This window comes from Cinclus cinclus, chromosome 9, assembly GCF_963662255.1.
Source record: "Cinclus cinclus chromosome 9, bCinCin1.1, whole genome shotgun sequence".
NCBI classification, from domain to species: Eukaryota; Metazoa; Chordata; class Aves; order Passeriformes; family Cinclidae; genus Cinclus; species Cinclus cinclus.
Window position 1 is genome coordinate 18,412,990 of NC_085054.1, and position 23,025 is coordinate 18,436,014.

The window sequence follows — 23,025 nt, forward strand, 5'->3', positions numbered from 1 at the left end:
CCAGTAACCTTTGAGCTTAATGAGTCTATCATACAGACAAGGACATAAAAAGAATCTTTCTTACGTACCATGTGCTTCTGAGTTTGTCAAATGTGCCAGATATATGACAGTAAATTGACCCCAAGTTTATTGCTCCTTTCGAAGTGTTATGAAAACTTCATTTGCCACACCTGTTTATTTAGTTCACAGTTAGTATACATTATATAGAACATAAAGGAAAAAAGATGCTACCAACCTGTACCTTTCCTGAATCTTCTTTCCTTCCCTGGAGGCTATAAGAACATCACTAATGCTTTTTTGCCTGCATTTTGTCCAGTCCTTTCCTTTCTGACACCTTCTTGTCACTGAGTAGGTACTTTCACTGGACTCTTAGGATTTGGTTATTTTATCCTGAACAATAACATTACCGGGAGGCCATTTTTTTTATGGACTAAATCAGAGTTGTTTTCTTCCCTCCACATAGCACTTCATATTTACCTTGTATTCTTGTTTAGGAGTAGATTTACATACATCTTAGATCTTAAATCTAGGCAAAAAGCTGTATGAGCTGAAGCGTGCAAAAAAGAAGGAAATAAAATTATGAAATCAGCCCACAGCCATAAATCTTTGGCTTTTAAAACTGATTGTGTGATGTAAGACTTCTTAAAATGTTTTGAAAGACAGGGTAGTTAAAGGCATGGAAGTAAAGGATGTAACATCATTTGTCATTTGTACTGAACACATTAATTAAGCAATTTTTGGGAACTTGTTATGCTGTGGGCTGGTAGTGTTTGTCCTTCACATTAGATTTCACAACAGATAAGTAGTTATTGAGGACCTTGCATCATGGCAGTGAGAGGATGCTCCTTGGCAGTAAGTGCCATTAAAATGTTTGTTGGGAATCCAGCAGAATAGCACAGAGAATTACAGTGGAAACAAAGTGGTTGTTTACACAGTCGTTTATAGGAGACACATCAATAGCTGGTAAATCCTGTAAATGGGTCTTTTTGTTAATATTACCAGCTCTTAGGATTTTGTATATTTCTCTTACTCTTAGATACATTGTTGTGAACTCTTTCCTTTACTATATTTGAAGATGCACTCTTAGCACATCTTTGGTACATTTTGATTCTATTAGCTGGTTGCAACCCAGTTTGTATTTTACTCTTGTTAGACTTTCCCTTTAATAATTCCACATTTTCCCCTCTTCTGTCCCTGAAAGCCTAAAAAATTAATGGGATCATCTCATTATTTGTCTTTTCTGATCCTAAGACTGCTATAAGTCACTATTCTTATGCATGAAAAATGCAAAGGGGCATCTTGGAAGAGATTGTTTCAGTAAAGGGAAGGCATTCTAGGATTCCCATATTTTCAGGTAATACTGAACACACTTCTGTGCTCAAAAAACCCCAAACAACTGAAACTGGAGCATCTGTGGAGAAGAGGAATTAAAGTTTTCTAGGGAATGAGAAGAGCTTGTCAGGAAAGGATGGTAGACAAATCAACCTGTAAGAAATAAAGACAGAGTGTGCCGAGTGTTTTGTGCTCCCTACCTCACTAGGGAAGGGAAATGAAAAAAGGATTTAATCTAAAGTATGGGTCTGGGAGTAGAAAGATGAATAAACATACCTGTTTGTATGTTGTAGCTCAGCAGGCAGAGGGGGAAAACATTAAGATTGAGCACTTGCCAGGTGCTGATGGTGCTGGTTTGTGCTACAGTGCTGGGGGAAGACTGAGCTGGGTTAATCCATGGCATCAGAAAAGTAGGAAAATGGGGAACAAAGGAAAACAGGTCGTTCATGAGTAGGTTCACAAGGGGAATACTTTTTTATTTTTTAATGCCCCTGTAACTTAACATTTTATCTTGTTTTTATTACTTCCACCAAGAGCTTAATCTTCTACACAGGGTTTATTTTTTAACCTCTGCTTCAAAGCATTTGTTTTAGATTTGAGGTCCTGTGTTCTTAAGTGATTATGATTTTTTTCCAGCTTTGCTTATTTGTTGGTGGTCATGGGGGGTGATTCAGTGTCCCTCTGGCTGCCCAGTGGTCCTGTGAGCCACATGTCCTGTGATGGACCTGCAGCTCCTGATCAAAACTGGCACTCCAGGGCAGCCAAAGTGGCTTCTCCTTCAGCTGGATCAGCCTTAGTGGAAAAAGGAGATGACTTGAAAGTTCTGGTCATAAACACGCTTTTCCTTTTGCTCCTGTCCTGGACTTTGGCCGTGGCACAGTGAGTGTCATCCACCTGCAGCCAGCGTGGCTGCTGAATTAGCAGTTTACAGACCCTGTCTAAATTCTTGGAGCACATTAAAAGAAACTCAGAAAGGGCTTGGTATTGCAGCAGTATTTAGTGAGCAGCATTTCTACAAGGCCTCAGTTAGTGCAAGCCTATTCTGGAAGGGAAGAGAATTTATATTCTCTGTGGGATATTTAGCTTCATCTCATATAATGGCAGGCGGTATCATTAACTGTAGAACACATTTAATTTTTTAATCATACTGAGCTCTTTGTCTTGGTTTGTGACTCATATTATGGTGGCTAATTTCTGTCCTTAAAGAATTCTTATTAATCAAATTTATATTGAAGTTGCTGCATTATAATCAAGACACCATCTTGCTTTTTCACTCACTTAAGAAAAATTATTCAGGAATATTTAAATAGGTCTTGTTTGTCCCATTCCTTAATTTGCTGCATCTCTTGTACACTCCTACTCTTTTACTAAAAAATCCTACTTAGGACCTCTTTTGTATTAAATAATCAGCTTTCTCCCACAGCGGCCCAAATAGCAGCCAGTCCTGGTGCACTTCCCTGATAACTTTTTTCAGTACGTTTTGCCTCATTAGCCCATAATGTAATTGCCTCCTTGATGTTTACAATGTTGTGTACGTCGGGTCTGTTCATATTTGATGAGCATATCCCCTATTAGTGCTGCTTTAAATATTTATTCTTTTAGTAATGGGTTTGTGGAATTGGTTAGTTTTAAAATAAAAAACAGAAAACACAAGTTTTATAAAACAACCCTCAGCTTTGACTTTATGTGCCCTTATCTTTCAAATCTGGATAAAGTGAAGAACCACCCCCCCACACACAGGTGTATGACAAGTGTGATGGCTGCACAGTAACGCAGTGAGGATGCAAGGGAATTTGTCACCACAGTGCCAGGGGGTCTCACTGTACATCCACCTTATCCCTCTCCTCTGTCAGGATGTCTGATGGACACCTCAGGCTCTTGGCCTGAGATTGCTGCTTCCTCTCCTTGCAAATACTTGTCTTTCTCAGCAGGCTCTCAGTAATGAGTGCTGAAGTAAATCCGGTTTTCCGGTCTTTTAAATTTAATCCCAAAACTCACTGTCTTTTAGACCATTGTAAATGTGTTTGCTGTTTAAGTGTGGGAGAAGAAACGTGAGGCTGGGATGCCTGGGATGGAGATGCTTGGTCCCTTCCAGGTCTGCTCCCATGGTTTGACTGACTGTGCTGAGGCCATGGTTCATACAGGGGTAAAACATGAGCCTAATTCCTGATGAAAATGGCTAAATGTGCATTTCTAAGTTTTTCTCTTTTCTTTTTCATTCTGTTTCTGGAAATAATGTGCCAAACAGTGACTCAGACTTTCTGATTGTAATAATATTTTACTGATGGGGAAAAAACAGGTTTTAAATTATTCCACATATCAATGGTCGCATGCATCAAAAACAAGCTAAAAAATGCTAATGGCCTCAATCCATGAATATCCAGAAGGCAGAAAGCTTTTGTAGTATAAATATATAATTTAATGAAAATATTGAAAGGAAGTGCATTTCCATGAAATTCATCTATCAGAATGTTATTTTTAATAGATGAATTCATTGCTTTACCCAGAGGTGTTTTTCTTTCCAGCCTTTTTCCAGACATAGAGCCTTACTGTGCTCTCTTTGGGGTATAAACAAAACATCATTTGCATCAGTTCTCCCCATACTCTGTAGCAGTCAATTGCAGTAAAGCATGAATTTGACCTCCCTAATTCTCTTTGCCTTAAAAGTGCCTGAAAAAGTTCCACTTACTAAGAGGTTCTGTTTTTGTATTTATTTTTGTGAGTTTAAAGGAGAAGCTCTTTTCCCTTCTGATTTCTGAAAATCAGAAGTGGTTCTTGACAAAACTAATGTTGGTTCCCTCTGAGGTATAGTCAGTGTCCTGATATATAATGTGGGTAAGTCCATGGCTTTTCATGTGCCTTTTCCTGGGCAAGTAGTTTGCATCACACGTTGTTATAGGCATTGTAGAGTAGGAGGTATTTGCTTGCTTTGTTGTCGTGTAGTGACACTAAATTCAGTAGCACTTCAAAAGTTCTCTGAAGTCCTCCAGTGGAAGGGTCTCTTTCATTTGCTTCCAGGAGTTCCCACAATGAGCTAATCACTATGTAAACCATTTTGCCTTCCAAATTAACAGGAGTTGAACAGTCCACTTGTTTCAGTGAATTAAATTGTCAGGCATGTGAAGGAAATATTAGCCATCCATTTCTATAAAACATCAACTTCTTTATCCAGAATTACTTTTTGCGTTAATTGTTAGGATTAGCAGTTCATATACTAAGCTTTTCAAAAGTAAGTGGAAAACTTACTGTAACACTGTACCACTGTCTTCCTGCAGAAGAAGCACTCTCAATGACTTCGTTGCTCCTCACATTTTGCCCAACAGTGGCAAAACTGAATTGCAGTTTATTTTCTTGTATTTGCATAGAAGTTTGAAAAGTGACTAAGTGGTCAATTCTCATGGCAGCGAGTAGGAAAAGCATGGTAGAAGTTTCACAAAAAACCTGCCCCAGAATCACATCTTCTCAGGGTTCTTGAAATGAGCTCTACTTCCTCCTAAAATGCAAAGAAATTGAATTTTCCCGTTGGTTGGGGTCATTGTGTTTAGAGAGTCAGAGCACCACACTGGGGTTAACAGCCCTGCCCTTCATTGTGTTGTCTGCCAAAGAAAAGGTGAAAATGCTTTTTCCACACTGTGGATCAGTTAAAATACTGATCCAACTTCTCCAGTCTTAGTCTTCCCAGAAAAAGTTCACTTAGTGTATCTTAGAACTGAGCTTTGGATACGTATTTTAGTGTTGCGGGTTTTAAATCCATTGTATCAAAAGTAATTTTTTCAGTAAACAGTTCTCCCTCCAGTGTTGCCTTTTTTTCCCCATCTGAGTATAGAAACTAATGACATTTTCTTTCGTTTAAAATTCTCCTAAGTCCAGGCATTAGACACACAGTGGTAGGAACACTAAAATGTCTGGATTTTTACCTAGAAAAAGCACTTACGTAACACACAGCTTTTAAATAGCTTAACAAATCCAGTACCTGATGTGACTGTGACCATGCATGCAAAGTTTCAACTAGTACAAGGAAAAAAGAAAAACAAAGCTGACTGTAAATGGAAGTGCTTTCCCATCGTAACTGTATGGTATTATCATCAGTCACTAGAACCTTTTTCCTGTCTAATCTTCCTTTTTTTCATACCCAGTTTGCTCAGTGGTATTGTAATTCCAGCATTTATAGCCATACTTGGTTTTCTTTGTTGCTGCCTGTTAGGATATTGCAAGTGACTGCAAGAAGTGAATAAGGCAGGTATAACCAGGTGAGTTCCTGATACTAGTACCAAGTCTTCTCAGGGAGGTGATGAAAACTCCATAATTAAATATTTATAATGTGACTTGATAAAAAAATTGGGGAAGAGGTGACAGTATGGTACGATAAGAGTTCTTTTCTTCTCTAATTTCTATTGCTGTTTTTGAACTGTCCCTTGTACTATATTTTTACAGTTCAGAGGCCAGTTTAGGAACAAAAGTGATCTTTATTTTGTGTAAAAGTGTGTGTGTGTGCGCATACGTGTATTTTCTGAGATTGATAGACAAATAATGTAAATGTCTAAGTTACTCATTACTGTGATGCTTTGGCATGTGGTATTTCACACTACCATTTACTATCAGTCCTCAAATAATTGTTTTTGTTCTTTAAAAGGGCTCATAAAGAGCTCATGTTCAATTGCAGGTTACAAGTTTGGCAGAGCACATAAATCCATTAGCAGGGAGGTCAGGTGTGCAAAAACCTTGACATATCAAAATGAGTCCTGACCTGGCTACTGAGACAGTTAGAAACAAAATATTTTAGATGCTTACTTCCCCAGTTTTGCTTTAAGCTACAGTCATCAATTATTTTATAAGTTGAGAATTAATTTCTGGTGTAACTTTTTTCCAATTTTCTCTTTCACAATTGTGATTAAAAAGCCTTCTGCTCATGTTATTTTCTGTCATTTGACCTCAATAGCTTTCTGCTTTTTGATACATGAAAATAATTAAATGATGACTGGATAAATAACACATCTGAAAACAGCGCTGGGTAAATAACAGATGAACATTACACTTGATAGTGTAATGAGACTGAAAAATGTTTTCCCATCTGGGTAAGATCCTGAGCTAAACTTATCTTTTCATCCCTTTCCTCAGGAAAGAGAAAACTTGTTGTGCAGAATGCAATTGGAATAGTGGTGGGGGAAATCCACTTCCCCTTTGTACCTTTTCAGTAACAGAAACAAGAAGAAAATTGGGGGATAACAGAAACAAACCTCTTTTGGTGTGGAGCAAATTTTTAGCACTGATGGTGTACGAGAGGAGACTCATGGGCTGTGAGACCAAAATCTAGTGCAGTTAGATAAGATGTTGTAACAAACAGAAGAAAGCCACCAGTACTGTTGTGTTCATATTTTTCTGTCAGGTGGAGCAGCTGCTACATACATCTCCCAGAGCAGCAGCTTAGTAAATGCTCTGAATTGCATTTTGAATCTCTCATCCCTGCCTCTCTGGGGAAATGAGTTAGGGACATGCAGAAGAACCATGCAAATAATCTTTTTCTCAGGAAAAAGCAGCTTAATTCAACCCAGTATTGAAAAAGAGATAAAATAGGGTTTAAGCTGTTATCATGTGCAGAGATATTTGGTGTAGTAGTCTGTATATTGATGGCAATTTAGTCTGAAAATAGTGTTTATTAACTCAAATATGTTGGACTTGAGGAATTAAACAATATGAAGAGAAGAGATGCTCTGCCCTGGATGATAATGTCAGGCGTGATAAATGCCAAATCTGTGTCAACAGAGCACATCAGCCAGGACAAGGCTTGGAGAGAGAGAGCAGCCAGGAAAACACCAACAGAAGACATCTTGACAGAATCAAAATTGGCTCACCCTTTGGGAAAAAAAAACAAAAAAAAAATCCAAGCCAATAAAGACAAAAAGCTAATAGAGAATTAAAATTCTGGATAAAGTTACTACTTTCTCCCTTGGGATCTGCAAAGTAAAATTAACACTTGTTGCTTCCCTTGAGTATAGAGATTGGTTATAGAGCCTTAGTCGGATTGTGGAGTTTGATAGACATAATCTAAAGCTGAAGTACGTGGTAAGAATATGTGTGTGTAATTTTCACAATATATAAACTGGGGGCTTTAGTTTGATGGTTTGTTTAGGATTTTTTTTGCAAAACTTTTCTTCTATCAGATGAAGTGCCTACATGATCACAGATGCTGCTGAACTACTGTACTCCTTATTGATTTTACTGAGTTTCATTTGCTTTTAGGATGACTACAGAGAGGGCATATTTGAGTTGAAACAATAATACCAGAGTGGTGTCAGTGAACAGAAGTGGTAGTATGGCACACAAAGCTCTAAAAGTTATTTTGTGGTGACACAGTTTTCCAAACTTACAGTAACAGAAACACAACTTAAGTGTTAAATTTACTTTGGAGCAGGAGGATATAATAAAATAAAATAATTATATGAGTAGTTACCTCACTTGCTACTGAAATCAGTTGTTTCTGGGGATGTGCCGTAGCTCTGCAAATATCCTGGAACATTTTAGAAGTTTGAGAATAACTTACTGTAGTGAAATAAGCATGAAAATACCAAAATGCACATGAATACCTTGGTTTGTCTAGAGTAGAACCATAGGGGATTGATGTAATGTGTCCTCCAGAAAAACACCAGAGCATTGTTTATATAATACATTTTCTTTATTTAAAACTATTTCATTTTGGTATAGTGTGTGTGGCAGCGTAACAAGCATTGACAAGGCCTGACCATGCCTTGGTGATGTACATCTGAAGCACATCATCAACACCAGTAATGAAATCTGTCATTTCTGTGTGAGCGTTAAAAAAACCTCCTAAAACATTGAATTGCTTATAAGTGTGGATATTATTTCTGTCCCAGCCCAGAAAGGGTTTCCTTCAGATGATATATAATAGTGCCTCCTTTTTTGTGTATTTTTTCTAAATTATGTTTTAAAATTTTGTTTCCTATCCACTGAAAATCAGTAGCATCTATTCCTTTATATTGCAATCTATCTTGTTAATTCAGTAAAGAGTCTGTAGGCATTTCTTTTGCATATTGTGCTCCTTTGTGTGCTTTAAAAAACTCTTGCTACCCTGTATATTATTCAGCCATTTTGTGGCTTGAAGCACTGCCTAAATGCTGGCTTATGTGTCCCCATTTTCAGGCCATAGCTTTTTATGTCTCACAACTCAAGTCTTGCAGCAATAACACAGAGTTCCTGCTATGGTTAGAAAAACACCACCTATTTGAAAATATCATCTGTCGCCACTTTATTGCACAATGAATAGATTTACTTTGGAGGGTTGCAATATCTCACATGACTCTCTAGCTGTTTTTTAGACATGAAGTTTTTGTATAATTTCCAAAATAGTTTTGCCTTCCATGGATGATTACTTTTTGGAAAATTCAAAGTGGAAGATTTCTGACTGAATTCCACATGTAGGAGAGCCTTCAAAAAGTCCTTTTTGTATTTGTTCATTGTACTAATATTAAGCCAAACTTTGCTGAGATTTCACTGCTTGGAAGTACTATCTCTGTTCTGTCACCAGCCTTATCTGTTAAATCCCAACGAGTGTGAAAAATGAGAAAAATCTGGGTTTACTTGGCTGTTTCAGCAGTATGTTGAGAATGGCCAGATTGCTGGAGAAGACGACTCTCTTGGAAACCCTAACAGCCCGGCCTTCTCATCTGTAGGCACATAGAGCTCATCTGAGTGTGTAAATAAAAATAAATAATGCAGTGAAAAAATATGCAGAGTATTTTGCTGAAGTGTTTCAATTTTGGATCTGCCATAACTGATTTAAATCTTCGGTTGGGATTTATGCAGGCAGGAGGGTTAGGTTTACAATGTTTGTAATTTAAAGCTTTTCTGCTACTACACCTTTTCTACTTTTATATCCTATCATGATACCTTTTTGCTGCAAAGAAAATTCCTTTTATTCCCTTTTCCTTTTCTGCTTTGAAGAGAACATTTGCTTCTCCTTTTGTATGAGGTAATGAGATCAGAGTAGCTCCAGATTCTTTAAATCAATCTAATTTGGCTTCCTTTAGCGTATAGAATATCTTTCTTTTGCACTTCCATTTCTTTGTGCAGTAGCTCCATCTCCAGCACTTGGTGTATCTCACGTGCCTTTTTAATTAAAAATCCCAGCAAGCAGTTGTCATGCCAATGGCCGTGGTGTGTTCTGTGTTTCAGGCTGATTCACGGAGGGCAGCTGTTGAACGGCTTGGCGGGGCCCACGGTGATGAACGCGGCTCCCTTCCTTTCCACCACCTGGTTTTCTCCGGACGAGCGCGCCACGGCCACGGCCATCGCCTCGCTGCTCAACTACCTGGGCTGTGCTGCTGCCTTCCTGGTGGGGCCGCTGGTGGTGCCACCTCCCAATGGCACAGCTCACCTGGTGGCACTGAGCAGCACCCAGCACATCAAGGACCGCATCGAGGCCGTGCTCTATGCAGGTGTGGGTCAACCACAGCACCTAAAGACGCAAAATGTAGATGCTAGCGTGTGTGCTTGGTGCTTGAGAACCACTACCCTCTAGTGGCTGGTTTGCACAGGATCTGCTCTCTGGCTGAGGGAAAATAATTAAGTCAGGAGGCTTAATTTTTTTTTTTCCCTCTCGTGTAGGAAAGGTTTTAAAATAGCCTTTTGTACAGACTGACAAGAAAAGAAGTAATTCAGTTCTTTGTATCGGCTGATCTTGGGAGAAATGTTTTCTTAGAGTTTCCCTGAGCTTCAAAACTGGTTTTTGCTTATTGAATTTTCATTAAAAATGTGTTTCCATGACAGGTTGGATTTCTTTTACTGTTTCTGTAAGGATGGAAATTCAATAGTCTTTTAGTATTAAATTCTCTTCTGCATTAACTGAGGCTTAATTTATGACCTGTGCGTGCCTTTCAAATATGATTACATCATTAGTATTTCAGAATCTACAGAATCAGAAATGCTGAAATTAAAGCATAATAGATTTTGTTTTTAGCTAAAACCATGTAATTCTTACTGGTGAGCAATTTCAATGTTATGGCAGCAGTTTAGTGGAAAAAATCACTGATATAAAATTCACCTGATAAAACTTGGATTTTATGTTCTTGCTCTTTCTATTGCAATGGCTTCTATGCCTCTTCCTGTCACTTAGAAAGATTAGCAGCAAACTTTAAGGAAACAGAATTGTTTAAGTGGGTTAAGTGTCTGCATTCTGATTTTTAGTGGTTATAATTTGGTACAGCATTAAAAGTTGTGCATCTCACAGGGGTTTCCCCTCTTATAATTGCATCCTCTGAAATTCAGCCAGGACTTAGTCCTAAGTGTTCCAGAAGTCCTAACATATATATACTGTGTAGTTTATATGGAGGTTTAGGGGATTGAGTTAGCTGTTTGTGATCATTTATTCCTGGATGTTATTCTTATGGAAATTTGTCAAATTAATATCCTTGTTGGGTGAGGGCCACATTAATGTTTGTTTTAAAGAAAGTGTAGTAGAATTTGGATCATGACTTCAGCAAGTATTTTTGAGTAACCTACTTACTGGATTCAGATGTAACAACAAGGAAATTCAGATTTGGCTAAGCCTTTTACACAAGTAAATATGGTATAAGGCTCTGAAAATCTCGTGGCAGATGAAAATGGCTAGTATGAAAGAAGGAAAAATGAAAGCAAGTCAGGTTTTTTTTCCTGAGGAGCAGTGGATAAGGGGAGGAAAACCCTAGCAATTAGAGAAGTGCTTTAGCTCTCCACAGATTTTCCATGGAGAGGGAAGAATTCATCTGCCTAAGGAAATACCATGTTGTGCTTGAAAACACTGTTTTGAGTCTGGTAGCAGTAGAGATGTTGCCTTCAGCAGTGCATTCGATTCACATTCTCTTCTGTTTCTCCTTCTGGAGATTTTACTAAGCATTTATCTCAGAAACAGGGATGGATTTTGCCACCAAGGTTCAGGTCTTGCCTGCCTCACATCTCAGCATGTCTCTTTCTACCTTTCTGAGCCGGCAAGGATGTGGGAGCACCCTCGTAGACCTGTTTGGGATCACTGGTCCCAGCACACGATCATCCTACAGCAGCTGTTCGACTTCCTAGGAATTGTGTTTTGTGGGGCATATGTATTTCTCACTTAGGATTTGAAAGTGTTTTGAACAGAGGTGGTTTCTTGGTGCTGGTATTTGTGTCCTATGGGATGTGTATGTTCAGGAGTTGCAAACCCTGTAGCTGTTCAGACAATGACAGAGAGATTCTTTGTGAGCATTGCTGGCCTGCAGTGAATCACAGTAATGATGGAAAACCTCCAACTGGTTTAAAATTGCAAAGAACTGTCAAAGAGGAGTTTGCTTTGAATCCCTTATGGGATTTGTTTTGTCTCGGCCTTAGCCCTGTTTCCCTGGAGAGATGAAGGCACAAAGTTCCTGGTGACTGCTTCCCTGTACTCTGTTGTGCCCCATGTGGTCCAGAGGTGGAAGGATAGCTGCTGCATGGTGGGTTGGTAGTGAACAGACAGCTCTGTTCACCTATGGGACAAAAAATACTTGGTAGGTGTGGTAGGGTACTATTTGTCCCCTTAAACAGCTGTCCAGAAAACTAGGCTCAAATTGACTTTACAGATTGGTAGTAAAGGTTTTGCAGAATTTAGAAGAACATGAAGTTGTGGGGAAGTGGGACACTTGGGTCCTTCTTCAGCAAGTGTGGTCAGGTTTGGTATGACTTGTCCTTCCAGACAGATACCATGGGAAAGCCAGTTTCACGGGGTGAGCACTTTGCATTTCTAATTAGCTTGTTGCTTTTGTTGAGCTAGCGTTAAATAAGCAGCCTCCAAAAGTTAGATGATGTCTTTTAAAAGACAGTAACGATGTCAGTTGTTAACTTGGGAGTAGTGTGCCAAGAGTGTGCAAATTTTCCAGGAACTTAAACATGATTACGAAGCAATTGCTTATAAGCCCATTCTGAAATTGCTCTGTTAACTCCAGTCTCTTCTGTGTTTTAATAAATTGCTGTTCGTTTATCTCAAACACGGACTAAGAGCTCAGCTGAATTGCCACAGCCTCTTTCTGTGTCATCTGTGTCACTGCACATTCTGGTTCACAGCTCAAGTAGTACAGATGTAGCAAATCAGGATTGAAATGTACTACCTGAATCACGTAAGGAAGCTTGAGTTATTCTGGACTGCAGCCAGAGATTTTAGCCTTGTGCTTTCCTAAATATCAATGTAAAATCATTATTTGTTTTAAAAAAGCATGTGTGTGTTTGTGTGTGTGTAAGGGACCCTCATGCCCCCTGGAATGTTCCTACAAAACAAGGTGAGGAGGAGGATTTCTGGGATTGAACAGGTTTTTGTTCTATGAGTAGCCTGTCTGAAGGAAAAATACTTTGTTGTCAAGGCTTGTGGCTCTGTAAACCTCTTTTATTTTCCTTTTTTTCTTTCTTTGCCTCTTTTTTTTTTTTTTTTGGTCTGTTTGGGGTTTACACAATTATCAGGATGCCTGCTTCCTAGGCTAAGATTAGGCAGGCTTCTCTCCTGTCACAAGTCACTGTGGTGTGGTACCCAGCTTTTATGAAGCATTCCAGTTTCACTCCTCAACAAGTATGCAGGTATGTACATATCTGTGTCTCTGCACAGTAATTTATGAGTTGCCCCATTCCATGTGCTTTGCTCTGTATGAGAGCATCCATTGCACTTCTGAGAAGCTAGCAGATTCTAAAGAAGAGCCTCTCTCTTGTGACTGCAGCTCCCTCACTCTCAGCATTGGCTGATTTCTTACCTTCTCGATTTTGCTTACTTTTACTACTTACCTGACCAGGAAAAGTTTTAGATTTTATTCCTCTTCCTCTAATCTGATAAAGGATGGACATAAAGGTATGGGTTTTCTACTGAGGAAGGATTTCAATATGTAAGGAATCAGATGTGTTTAGCAGTACCTGGACTTCTAATAGAGGTGTAAGTATTGGATACAAAGCTAAGATGGCACTAAAAACTCATATTTTTCAACAGAGGGAGATGCTTTTGTTTCCACAGTGAATTAATCACTTTTCATTTGTGCATGACAGGAGAGCTATCTAAGCAAATTTGTTAGCCTGAAAAGTGTAAGACTGGGAAACATTAAAGAGTTTCAAGAAGGTACTACAAGGACAGCCTGCTGAACTTAGTAATTTAAAAAAAAAAAAGAGGTTACAATACTGCTCCTACTACAACAATTTGTCAGGTAGAAATCTTGAGGCAGTGCATAGATGAGGCCCCAGATGGGCACATGTTATGAAATATTTGTATGATTTTAAAAAAAATATTGATGTAGTTTACATTTTTCGCAAAAAAATCCCTGACCTTTCCCCTTATAGAATTGTAGTATAACAATGTTAAATAATGAGTACCTTGGCCAAAATTTATGGGATTGTGTGATCACATTCTTGTTTAGCTATACCTGTTTGCATCCTTAAATCTTCCTTTAATATGTGATTGAAATGTATGTATTCATGTACATACATATGCCTGTAAACCTACATGTAGAATAGAGGAAGGAGTGGGGATAACAGCTTTTACTAAAGAGCTGCGTAGAGTCATCCTGTAGTAACAGAGCATCTCATCATTTCTTAGGTCTGGGATGATCAGTTACAGCCAGTTCTTTATTCACTGCTCATGTTCTCCAAAACAATATGCACAAAGATAGAAATGAATCTGTTTTCTGAAGAGGAGTGAGAAGGTCTAGTTAAAGTGCCCTTGGCTCTCAAAACATCCAGTTACACCACAGCAGGAAAAGAGACACCACGTAATTCAAAATGAGTCCTTTAGTATTTGATCATGAAAAATGGCATTGTCACGCTCCCAAAATGCCTTTTTTCCCATATACCAAATAGAAGCATTCATTTCCCTTTTCCATGTCCAGCTGATCCATTTAGACTGAGTGTTATTTACTCTTCAGTTTCCTGAATTTATTTTCTTCTAGTTTAGCAGAAGACCTGGCAAAGTGCCATGTTCACATTGATTTATTAAAAAAGAGGAGAAAAAAGAAAATTAAGGCAGTTGAGTATCCAACTCTGCTGGAATTTATTTGTGGTGTCAGTGAACACTTCTTTGTTATAAGATCACAAATTCTTTTAAGATAACACACTTCAACTATACATTTTTTTTCTTACCAGCAAAGAATCTTGTTTTAAAGGGGATAGGAAAAATACTGGGATTGAGGACTGTGGAGAACATGGTATACATTGTGAAAGGCCTGTAAAGCAAATTAATTAGACTGACTATGGGTAGAGTTGTTTCTTTTCAGAATGTCTGCTCATAGAACTTACTGTTTTCTGTGAAGTGCTCATCACTTTTCAAGCTCGGGTCCAAAATTCTGCTATGAATTTTTTCAAAGGTTTGGAATACCTGCTGCTAAACAAGCAGAGCATCCACAAACAGCTGTATTCTTTCTTTTTTCCCCCCTCTTACCTGTACTTATTCTATTCATGAGCCATGGCTGCTTCTGCACTTTGCTCTTTATATTCTGTTGCCATGTAGTACTGTTTGTGTTGGAACTTTTGCCTTGCTTGACCTTTTGTTTGCCTTCATCATCTTGTGCAATGAATAATTGTTATTCCATGCCCTGGGGCTTCCTGAGTCCCATCTGTTTAAAGTCTCTAGCATGCTGTTACCTTCACTGAGTTACTTCCATGGCAGGGAAATGTGGCCAAATCCTCATATTGCAGTTCTCTCTGAAGAGAAAAAGCAAAAGCTGTTCTTTTGCTTCACTGAGTTCCCAGTGTGTGAACCTGGTTCTCTGCAGCACCTATCACTGGAACAGACTGCCAGTCTCATTGATTCTCCATCTCAATTTGAAATCTTGTTTGGGGAAGGAGAAAGAAATTTTTCCTTCAAGTTACGGAATTCTATTGTCAGGAGCAGTCAAGCACTTGCGGTGGGATTTATGTCTCAGAGGCTGGCTGATAACAGCACTGTAGTGAACTAAGTCTTTCAACGCTAACATCTGTTCTTGGTTTTGTTTTTCTTTGCCCTCTTGTTTAGAATTTGGAATGGTTTCCCTGATATTTTCTGCAGCGTTGGCCTACTTCCCCTCGCGCCCTCCATTTCCCCCCAGCGTGGCTGCAGCAAGCCAGCGGCTCAGCTACAGGAGAAGTTTTTGCAGACTCTTAAGGTAGGACCTCATTGGGTTTTCACTTCAAAGCAGATCAGTGCCTAAGTAATTAAAAGCAAGTGCGCTTTAATCTTCTCATTGAGCAAACAAGTTGGTTTGTAGTGCTTTTAAACAAAATAAAATTAAATATTAATGTCGAGACATAAAAGGATGTTAACTGCTAAAGAGCAGACATTAAATTTTAAACCACTGTGTATATCTCCAGTCTTCATGCCAGTCCTTCAGCACCAGCAGTGCTTTAGTCATCCTGTTAGCGTGGTTTTTCTTATGCAATGCTTCTGTTGCATCAGGTTATACAAGATTGTTAAAAGTGAATAGTGAGAAAACAGTGAACAACACTGGGCAAAACTACCTTCTAAGTTGGTTTCTTCTGTGCTTATTACATTGGAATGAATTTGGGGTTTACTTGTCTTTTGAAGGATTATTCAGCTGCTTTCATTCAGCCATAGAAGCAATGCATGAACTATCTAAAACTATCATATGACCTATTAAATCTCATTAATTGTACATTAAAATATAAAGTAGGAATAAGAAAAGTGTCTCCAGATGTGTTTCTGGATAGGCTCAAAGGTGAGCTGGCTTCCTTTGAATTTTTAGGTTAAAGAAAGAAGAGAGGTTATAAAGAAAGTGACAGTACTGCAGCTTCTCCCTCTTGAGTTCCTGTGGTAAGACACAGTCTCGCTTCCCCCCAGTGTTTGTACCATGTCTTGTGTAATGGAAATATGGTCTCAGAGGAGCAGCTAAAGCAAGTGTAATGTTAATGGTGAATAATTGTGAAGGGCCATGCCATGTAGGTGATAGTGCAGAGAGGAGCTTCCCAGGGCAAAGAATAGCTGCTCCCCTGGTACAGAATATGACTGACTTCACTGGGAAGCTTCTGACTCTTGCCGTAATTGTTTGTTGAGTGATGTAGGATCTGAATCTGCATATAAAGGACTGCTTGAAGCTTGATAATTGTGCAGCTTTAGGCATTTAGTTACTAGAGACCTATTGTGGGCTGTACTTTCAATAATTTTTAGAGGCAGCGAAAACAGCTCATTCCCTGTTGTCATTGGGTTTTCTTTTCTTTTGTTTTTGGAGGCTTTTTTTTTTTTTTTTTTGGTTGGGGAGAGTAAATAGTTGGCAGGATGCTTAATCCTATGTGTTCATCCTGGAGCAGGCTGGTACTCAGGAGGTGTGAGTACAGCTGGGTGGTTTGTGTGCAAAGTGACCTAATCAGGGTATTAAAAAATAGCAGTTCCCTTAAGGACACTTAGCACACACAGTAATGCTGTTCTGCACCCAAGCTGATGTGCCGTTAGACCCTGCCTGAGGGCTGTGTTGTAAAAATGTTGCTGTTGAACAGAAATTCAAACAGCAACTGGCTCCTCAGGTGGAATATAAAATTTCAGTTGACAGCGCTCCATTTGGGAGTTTTATAACCATTGATTCCGTGTTCAAAGTGTTATAAACAGTGGACCTGAGATACTGGTAAGGTCAGAATGTAAACAGCAAAGCTGGCTTACTGTTAACAATAGCCAGTGTAACTTAAGAAAATAAACTGGACTCTTAAATAATGAGTATAGTTTACAGTGTCTCCAAGAACCAAGAGGGCTTTTTTAAAATGAGGACAGGTAGATAATTATATCTCTCATCCCTCAGGTCTTGCATTCTTCCGTGCTACCCTTTATCAAAGGCACTTCATTCCTCTGTACATGAAACAATCAACAGTTCATCATTAAACCCACTTATCTTGGGGAGCTGTTCAGTAACAATCTGTCATGCAAGGGAGTTTTATAAAAGAAAAGCATGGTATCTGTCAAGCTTCAAGAGAAATCCATCATCTGGTTCATTAGGCTTCTAAGCTCTGTTGACTGCCTAATTTCGGCTTCATCTTGGCTCAGAGAGCCTTTCTTTAGACTTGGTGGTGTAGACTGAAGGTAACCAGCAGATGAGCACTAGGAAATCATTACTTCCTTTTATTGCAGACTTACCCTTTGGTGTAAGAACTGTGTGTAAGGCATTTAGGATGTGTGTGAGCTGGTGGGCTGACCCAGCTATTCACCAGATACACTCATGACATCTGAGATTTCCCTGTCTTCTCTGCCAGGCTGCAGTTTTATTACTTCAAAATAAAGCAGCATAGCATAACTTTACCATTGAAGTCACTGGCCTTTTTTCCTTGGACACCAAGGGGATCTGTCACATCCTTGCAGCTCCCACACTCCTTTGTGCCTTCAGGTCCTTGGGCAGTCATTCCATGAGCTGCTTGTTGCAGAGTTACCACACCATCCACAGAGGTCAGCCTTCCTCTGTGGGCCTTTTGGGGGGGACTTTCTTAAGAACTGGATTCTTCCTTCTGATTTGGAGGGTTCTTCCTTCTGACAGATTGTAACAATTAGTTGATGTTTGATTATCTCCTGATACCAACTCTCTCAGCTTGCAGTGGGAGACAACAGATTGGTCATGGTTTGGGAGCTAAGCCCAAATCTTTTAACAGTCTATCACACACTCTGACAAGTGTAGTTTGAATTTCCATTAGAAAATGTGTGGTGCCCTGTCTCAGTTTCTTGGGTGAAGAAAATATGACTTGTTTTTATTTCCCCAGTTCAGGAAACTTAATTTCATTCAGGAAAATTCCACAAACTTCAATGGAAAAAATCCTAATACAAGTAAATGGTTGATAAGTCTTAAAACTTGCATTAAAAAAAATGTGTAGTGATTTTTGTTTTGAAGTAATAAGGTGCTTTTAGCCAGTTACATGACTTACATTTTCTAGGGACAATGTAAGCAATTTTGGAATTTTGTATCAGGGGTTTTATGCATCATTATTGCTTTAATGACACTTCCATCAACATCACCATCCAGTAATGGAAACTGCTCAGAATGTGCCTGATGTTAATAGGCACTGTCAAAGTTACTCTGAAAATGATGACTGACTTTGATGGGGCTCCCCTCTCAACCAGCCTGTCTTACAGATTCTAGTGGCATTAGGTTTCTAGAAAAAAAAAAAAAAACAAAAAAACCCCAACAAAACAAACAAACAAAAAAAAAAAAGCAAGAAAAAAATCAATTCTTATTCCAGCAGAATGGTTTAACAGAGAGGCTAATGCTGATATCCTGTCATTGCTGATAGGATGGAAAACAGTGTGGGTTCAACAGCTGATGGTGTGACAGACAGCACATTTTTCTACTTTCAGTGCAGCAATTGCAAAATTGCAAAAGCTGTGCACACGTTACTGGAGCCCTGAAAAGTGGAGCTGCTCCTGAAGATACGTGTCTCAAATGGCTTTAAGCCAGCACGAGGTATTGCTGGGCGAGGGGGCAGAATGACACCTGGTGATCAGTGTCTCTGTCACTGCCAGGCTCCCTTTTCCTGGTCACCTTCCTTGTTGTGGAGACTAGGCAGGGGAGCAGGCTCTGTCCCTGGAGATTGTCATCATGCAGAGCTGGTGCTATAGGATTGGTTCTAGGGGTTGGATGTGGCACAGAGCAGCTATCCCACAGTTGCTTGCGTTACAGAAAACAAATACACCACAGAAAATGCTGATCAAGTAAAGGACAAAGTTCTCCCTCAGAAGCAGCTTTAATGAAGTTGAGGTCCGGGTAGCGAAAGATTTTGAATATTCAGCAAGTGTTATTTCAGAACACTACATTCAGACTTGTTTCCTCTTAGCAATCTACAATATGGCTCTATAAGGTCCATGCAAAATTCCCTTTTATTATGTTCAAATGGCTTTCACATGGATAGTATTAAGTAGCATCAAATGCCAAGGTGATACAAAGTAGACTAGGATAAGAGTATGACATGCCTAAGAAAGAAAAAAGAAGTTATCAGGCAGACAGTAGCATTCAGAGAAGTATATAGCTAATGTATAGAAGAGATGAAAGTTTGAGAGTTGTTCTTTGCATTAAAAAGATAAATCTGATGAATGATATTGAAAGCAGAGGATATGTTCATGGGATGGAAATGTGTTATTCAAGAGGAGGATGTGTGAAAAAGAGCAGTGCAAAAAGCACTGGCTGGTGTGTGCTATGTGGAGCATCTAAGGGAGTAAAACAGAGTAAGCTGCAAACTTACAAATGTTTTGAAGAGTAATTGAATCTCTCTGTCTCCCTCTTGGCTATTTTAACTGTGTGCTGTCAAATTACCACTGCTTGCCAAGGAACTGGTACTGATCAGGATCAATTTTATGTGAATTATTTGAGACTGGAGGGAGCCACGTTTGGGGTTACACAGATATCCCATGGAATAACTGACCTTGGAATCACTGTAAAATCTCTTCAGTTTAAAATGCCGCTGTTTCAGATTCCAAAGTATATTTTCTTTCCCATTTGAAACATTTTTGAGGAAAACTTGGATGTCACTTAGCAAGGATTTCACATTTACTTTCAGTTATGGTGAGTGGGGGACATTGTGGTTAAAATCCTGTTTAGCTCTATACATTGAAGATGGTACATCTTCGACTGTTTCACCTTCACTGAATATTAGAAGTTGGATAATCGGGGGAAAAGCAAACATGTTAGCTATTTAGAGTATTATATCTGTCTCTGGTTTTTACCAGTTCAAATTGTAAAAAATTTCCACTCTTGCAACTGTATCTGCCTCATTTCCAGAGATTTCCTTGCCTTTCACCAAAATAAAGAGAATTAAAACAGATTTGGGGGTTTTTTTGTTTGTTTGATTTTTTAAGTACAGTTCAAGAGGGATGAACCCTGATGTTATTTTTGAAATAAGCTCTTACTCTTTAAAATTAGTGCTTATTATTCCTAACATACACTTAGGCTAATTAGGTTGCCCATACCAATACCATGAAGAATTGCTTGCAGAAATGAGAAACATGTGAGCCCAGCATGTTACAGAAATCTTTGAACTAAATGGAGAGACTGGCTTTTTCTGTTATCACAGTGCTAAGGTAGTAACATGTCAACCATGAGAAATTCAGTGACATGGCTGGATACCTTTCTTGTTTTCCCTGGCTCACTCCTCCTTCAGACCTTTGCTGTTTTTCTTGATGGGTAGAATATAGACTCTAGGATATTATTTACTCTCCTGGCTAATCTTGGTGCAATTTTTAATGTAAGCTGAGGCTAATGGCAATGTTTTATCTTCACAGCAATTTCCGATTCTTGATGATTGCTTTAGCCTATGCAATACCACTGGGTGTTTTCTCTGGCTGGTCTGGTGTTCTGGATTTGATATTAACACCTATTCATGTAAGCCAGGTAAGTATCTCCTGACTGATAATCTTTTGTAAGTGGAATGTTTTTATTTTGCACTAGCATGCAGTTTTACCATGTTTTTATGTTTAACATGCTATTAATACATATGGACCACTTTACTCCCTGAAATTTAAAACAAAATGAACCGTAGCTTTGGCATCCCAAACTGTCACAATTCTCCCTGCTGACTCTTCATCCGTGGTGTTTTCAGAACTGTACACACCTTTTGACAAGAAGGAAGAAGTAGGTAAATATATGGGAGTATTGTTGGCTGCTGCATCTCTAGTGAAAGAAAATATTGTATGCCTGGTGAAAAGATGAAGTGGGGAGAAGAAGATTTCTAGGCTTTTGACAGAATATTATAAAAAAAACAGAGGACATTACTCAGATTCCATAAAGAGAGGTCACATTTAGGGCACAGACTACTTAGTCATACTTTCTTGTGGTGAATTTATTTCCTTTCCTAGGAAAAGCTTGCACTTCAGATTATTGTAGAGAGCTGTTGTTAGCAGTTTGGAGCTCCTGCACAGCATTTGTTTTAAAAGTAACATAATCTTATTTTCTCAGGTTTAACATATTTCTCTATGTTTTGTTTTGTTTTTTTTCCCCTGTCAGGTGGATGCAGGCTGGATTGGATTTTGGTCTATAGTTGGAGGTTGTGTGGTTGGCATAGCAATGGCAAGGTAGGAATAATTACAGGTCCTTCTCCATTTCTTCAACTGTGATTTTCATTTAGTTTATCCTCTTAGCAAGAACAGAACTTATTTTCTCTCGTCTTCAGAAACTTGAAATGGAAAATTAGTTTTGGGGTTATAATGTGTTTCTAGTAAAGCAATAATTTGTACCATGTTAGTGGTTGCTGAGGATTGAGAACTCCACATGCATATACCTGCATTTGGAAGTGAGATTCTTCTTCCTGAAATGGCATCCTGTATGCTACTTTTAAAGACAGCTCTGGTGAATTCAGCTGCCTGGTATGAGGGAGAACCTCAGTGTAGCACATTTGGAAAACATTGAAGAAATTATTGTCTGTCGCCTTCTATTAACACTTTTGGGCATATTGATTCCCAAAGGGATATAGGGAATATAACACAGGCCCACAGTAACATTATGTTCCTCCACAGAGAAATTAGTCTGGGCCCATTTTGGGCAGGTTGCTGGATTCCTGCATAGCCTAACTATTTTCTCCTGTATCCTATGGGCTACAGTATGGGTGTATGTATGCTTTTTATAAATCAGACACAGCTGTCTCTGGCCATTGTGAATGCTGATGACAAGGTGAGTGGAACAGCAAGAAATGGATTGCCCTTCCAAAAGGCTGCTGCTTCTTCTTCATTGAGGTCCTATTTAGGAAAAGGGATGGTGGGAGGGAGGAAAAGTTATCACATGTTCCCCTTGCTTTGGGGTATCTGAGCATTGTCCTGGCTTCTCTGTGTCCACTCTTTGGATTCCATTTCTGCAGTGAGTTTACCACATGTGCAGATATCTACAATTGTTCCATCGTGGTGTTGTGGATGGAGAGAGTGATCTTTTTAGGACTCTATTTTCTTTCTTTTTGAAACTTCCTTTTTTTTCCACTTGCTGTGCTTCATCAGACTACACAATGCATAAAGAAATGTGAGGTTTCACATCCTGACATTTTGCAGGCTGCCTAGCAACTGCAATAGTGAGAGGCAAAAACTCCTGACCTAGGAAAAAGAAACAAGATCTTCTCTCCCATCCACTCCAGATGCAGGCCAAAGGACTTCATCTAGCCAAACAAAGTTCATGCCCTGATTTCCTCTAAAAAGGGTTGCTTTTGATTAGCCAGTCTCAGATACAATGTTTTCTCTGTAAGAGAATAGATGTTTAAAAGCAACTGCTGTAAATGATGCAGATGCCATAAGGTTGCATGTTGAAGCAGGTAGACTGCCAGTTTCATATTTTTCATCATGAATTAATCTCTGGTATATTTGCAACATTTCAGTAGTAGAGCTTAGAAGCTTGCTTAACTTTATTAGGAGACAATCTGCAAACTCTATGCCAATATGCAAATCTCAGTCTTTATGGTAGATTAATTTATTTAATATATTGTCTGGGTTAAGTTTTAGGAAATGCTGGCAGTCCCTTTAACTGCTTCAAAATTGATTTCAAACCTCGTTGAATACCTGTATTTTGTAGTATTTTGTAAATTTAAGGAATACCAACAGTCTCTCTCCAAATATGTCGTTCTGACTTGGATGATGCACAGTTCAGATGGGAGGGTTTGCATACAGAAAGGGAGGGAGGAGGTGATTTGTCATTTCTGATGGATGACTCTTCCTCCTAGGCCTATTCAGCATTTATCTGTGTAGGGTTGAATCAATGACGAGTCTGACTGTAATCTGCTGAAAGTTGTAAT

General features: G+C 39.0%; 1 protein-coding gene across 1 annotated transcript in view; it reads left to right on the top strand.

Moving 5' to 3' along the window:
- The window catches only part of SLC49A4 (solute carrier family 49 member 4), a 64,259-nt gene that overhangs the window by 23,089 nt on the left and 18,145 nt on the right, over positions 1–23,025 (top strand). Inside the window, exons 3-6 of the mRNA XM_062498327.1 lie at positions 9,523–9,785; positions 15,314–15,443; positions 20,540–20,648; positions 21,261–21,328. Coding sequence (XP_062354311.1) covers positions 9,523–9,785; positions 15,314–15,443; positions 20,540–20,648; positions 21,261–21,328 — 570 coding nt within the window. The remainder of the gene's footprint in view (positions 1–9,522; positions 9,786–15,313; positions 15,444–20,539; positions 20,649–21,260; positions 21,329–23,025) is intronic.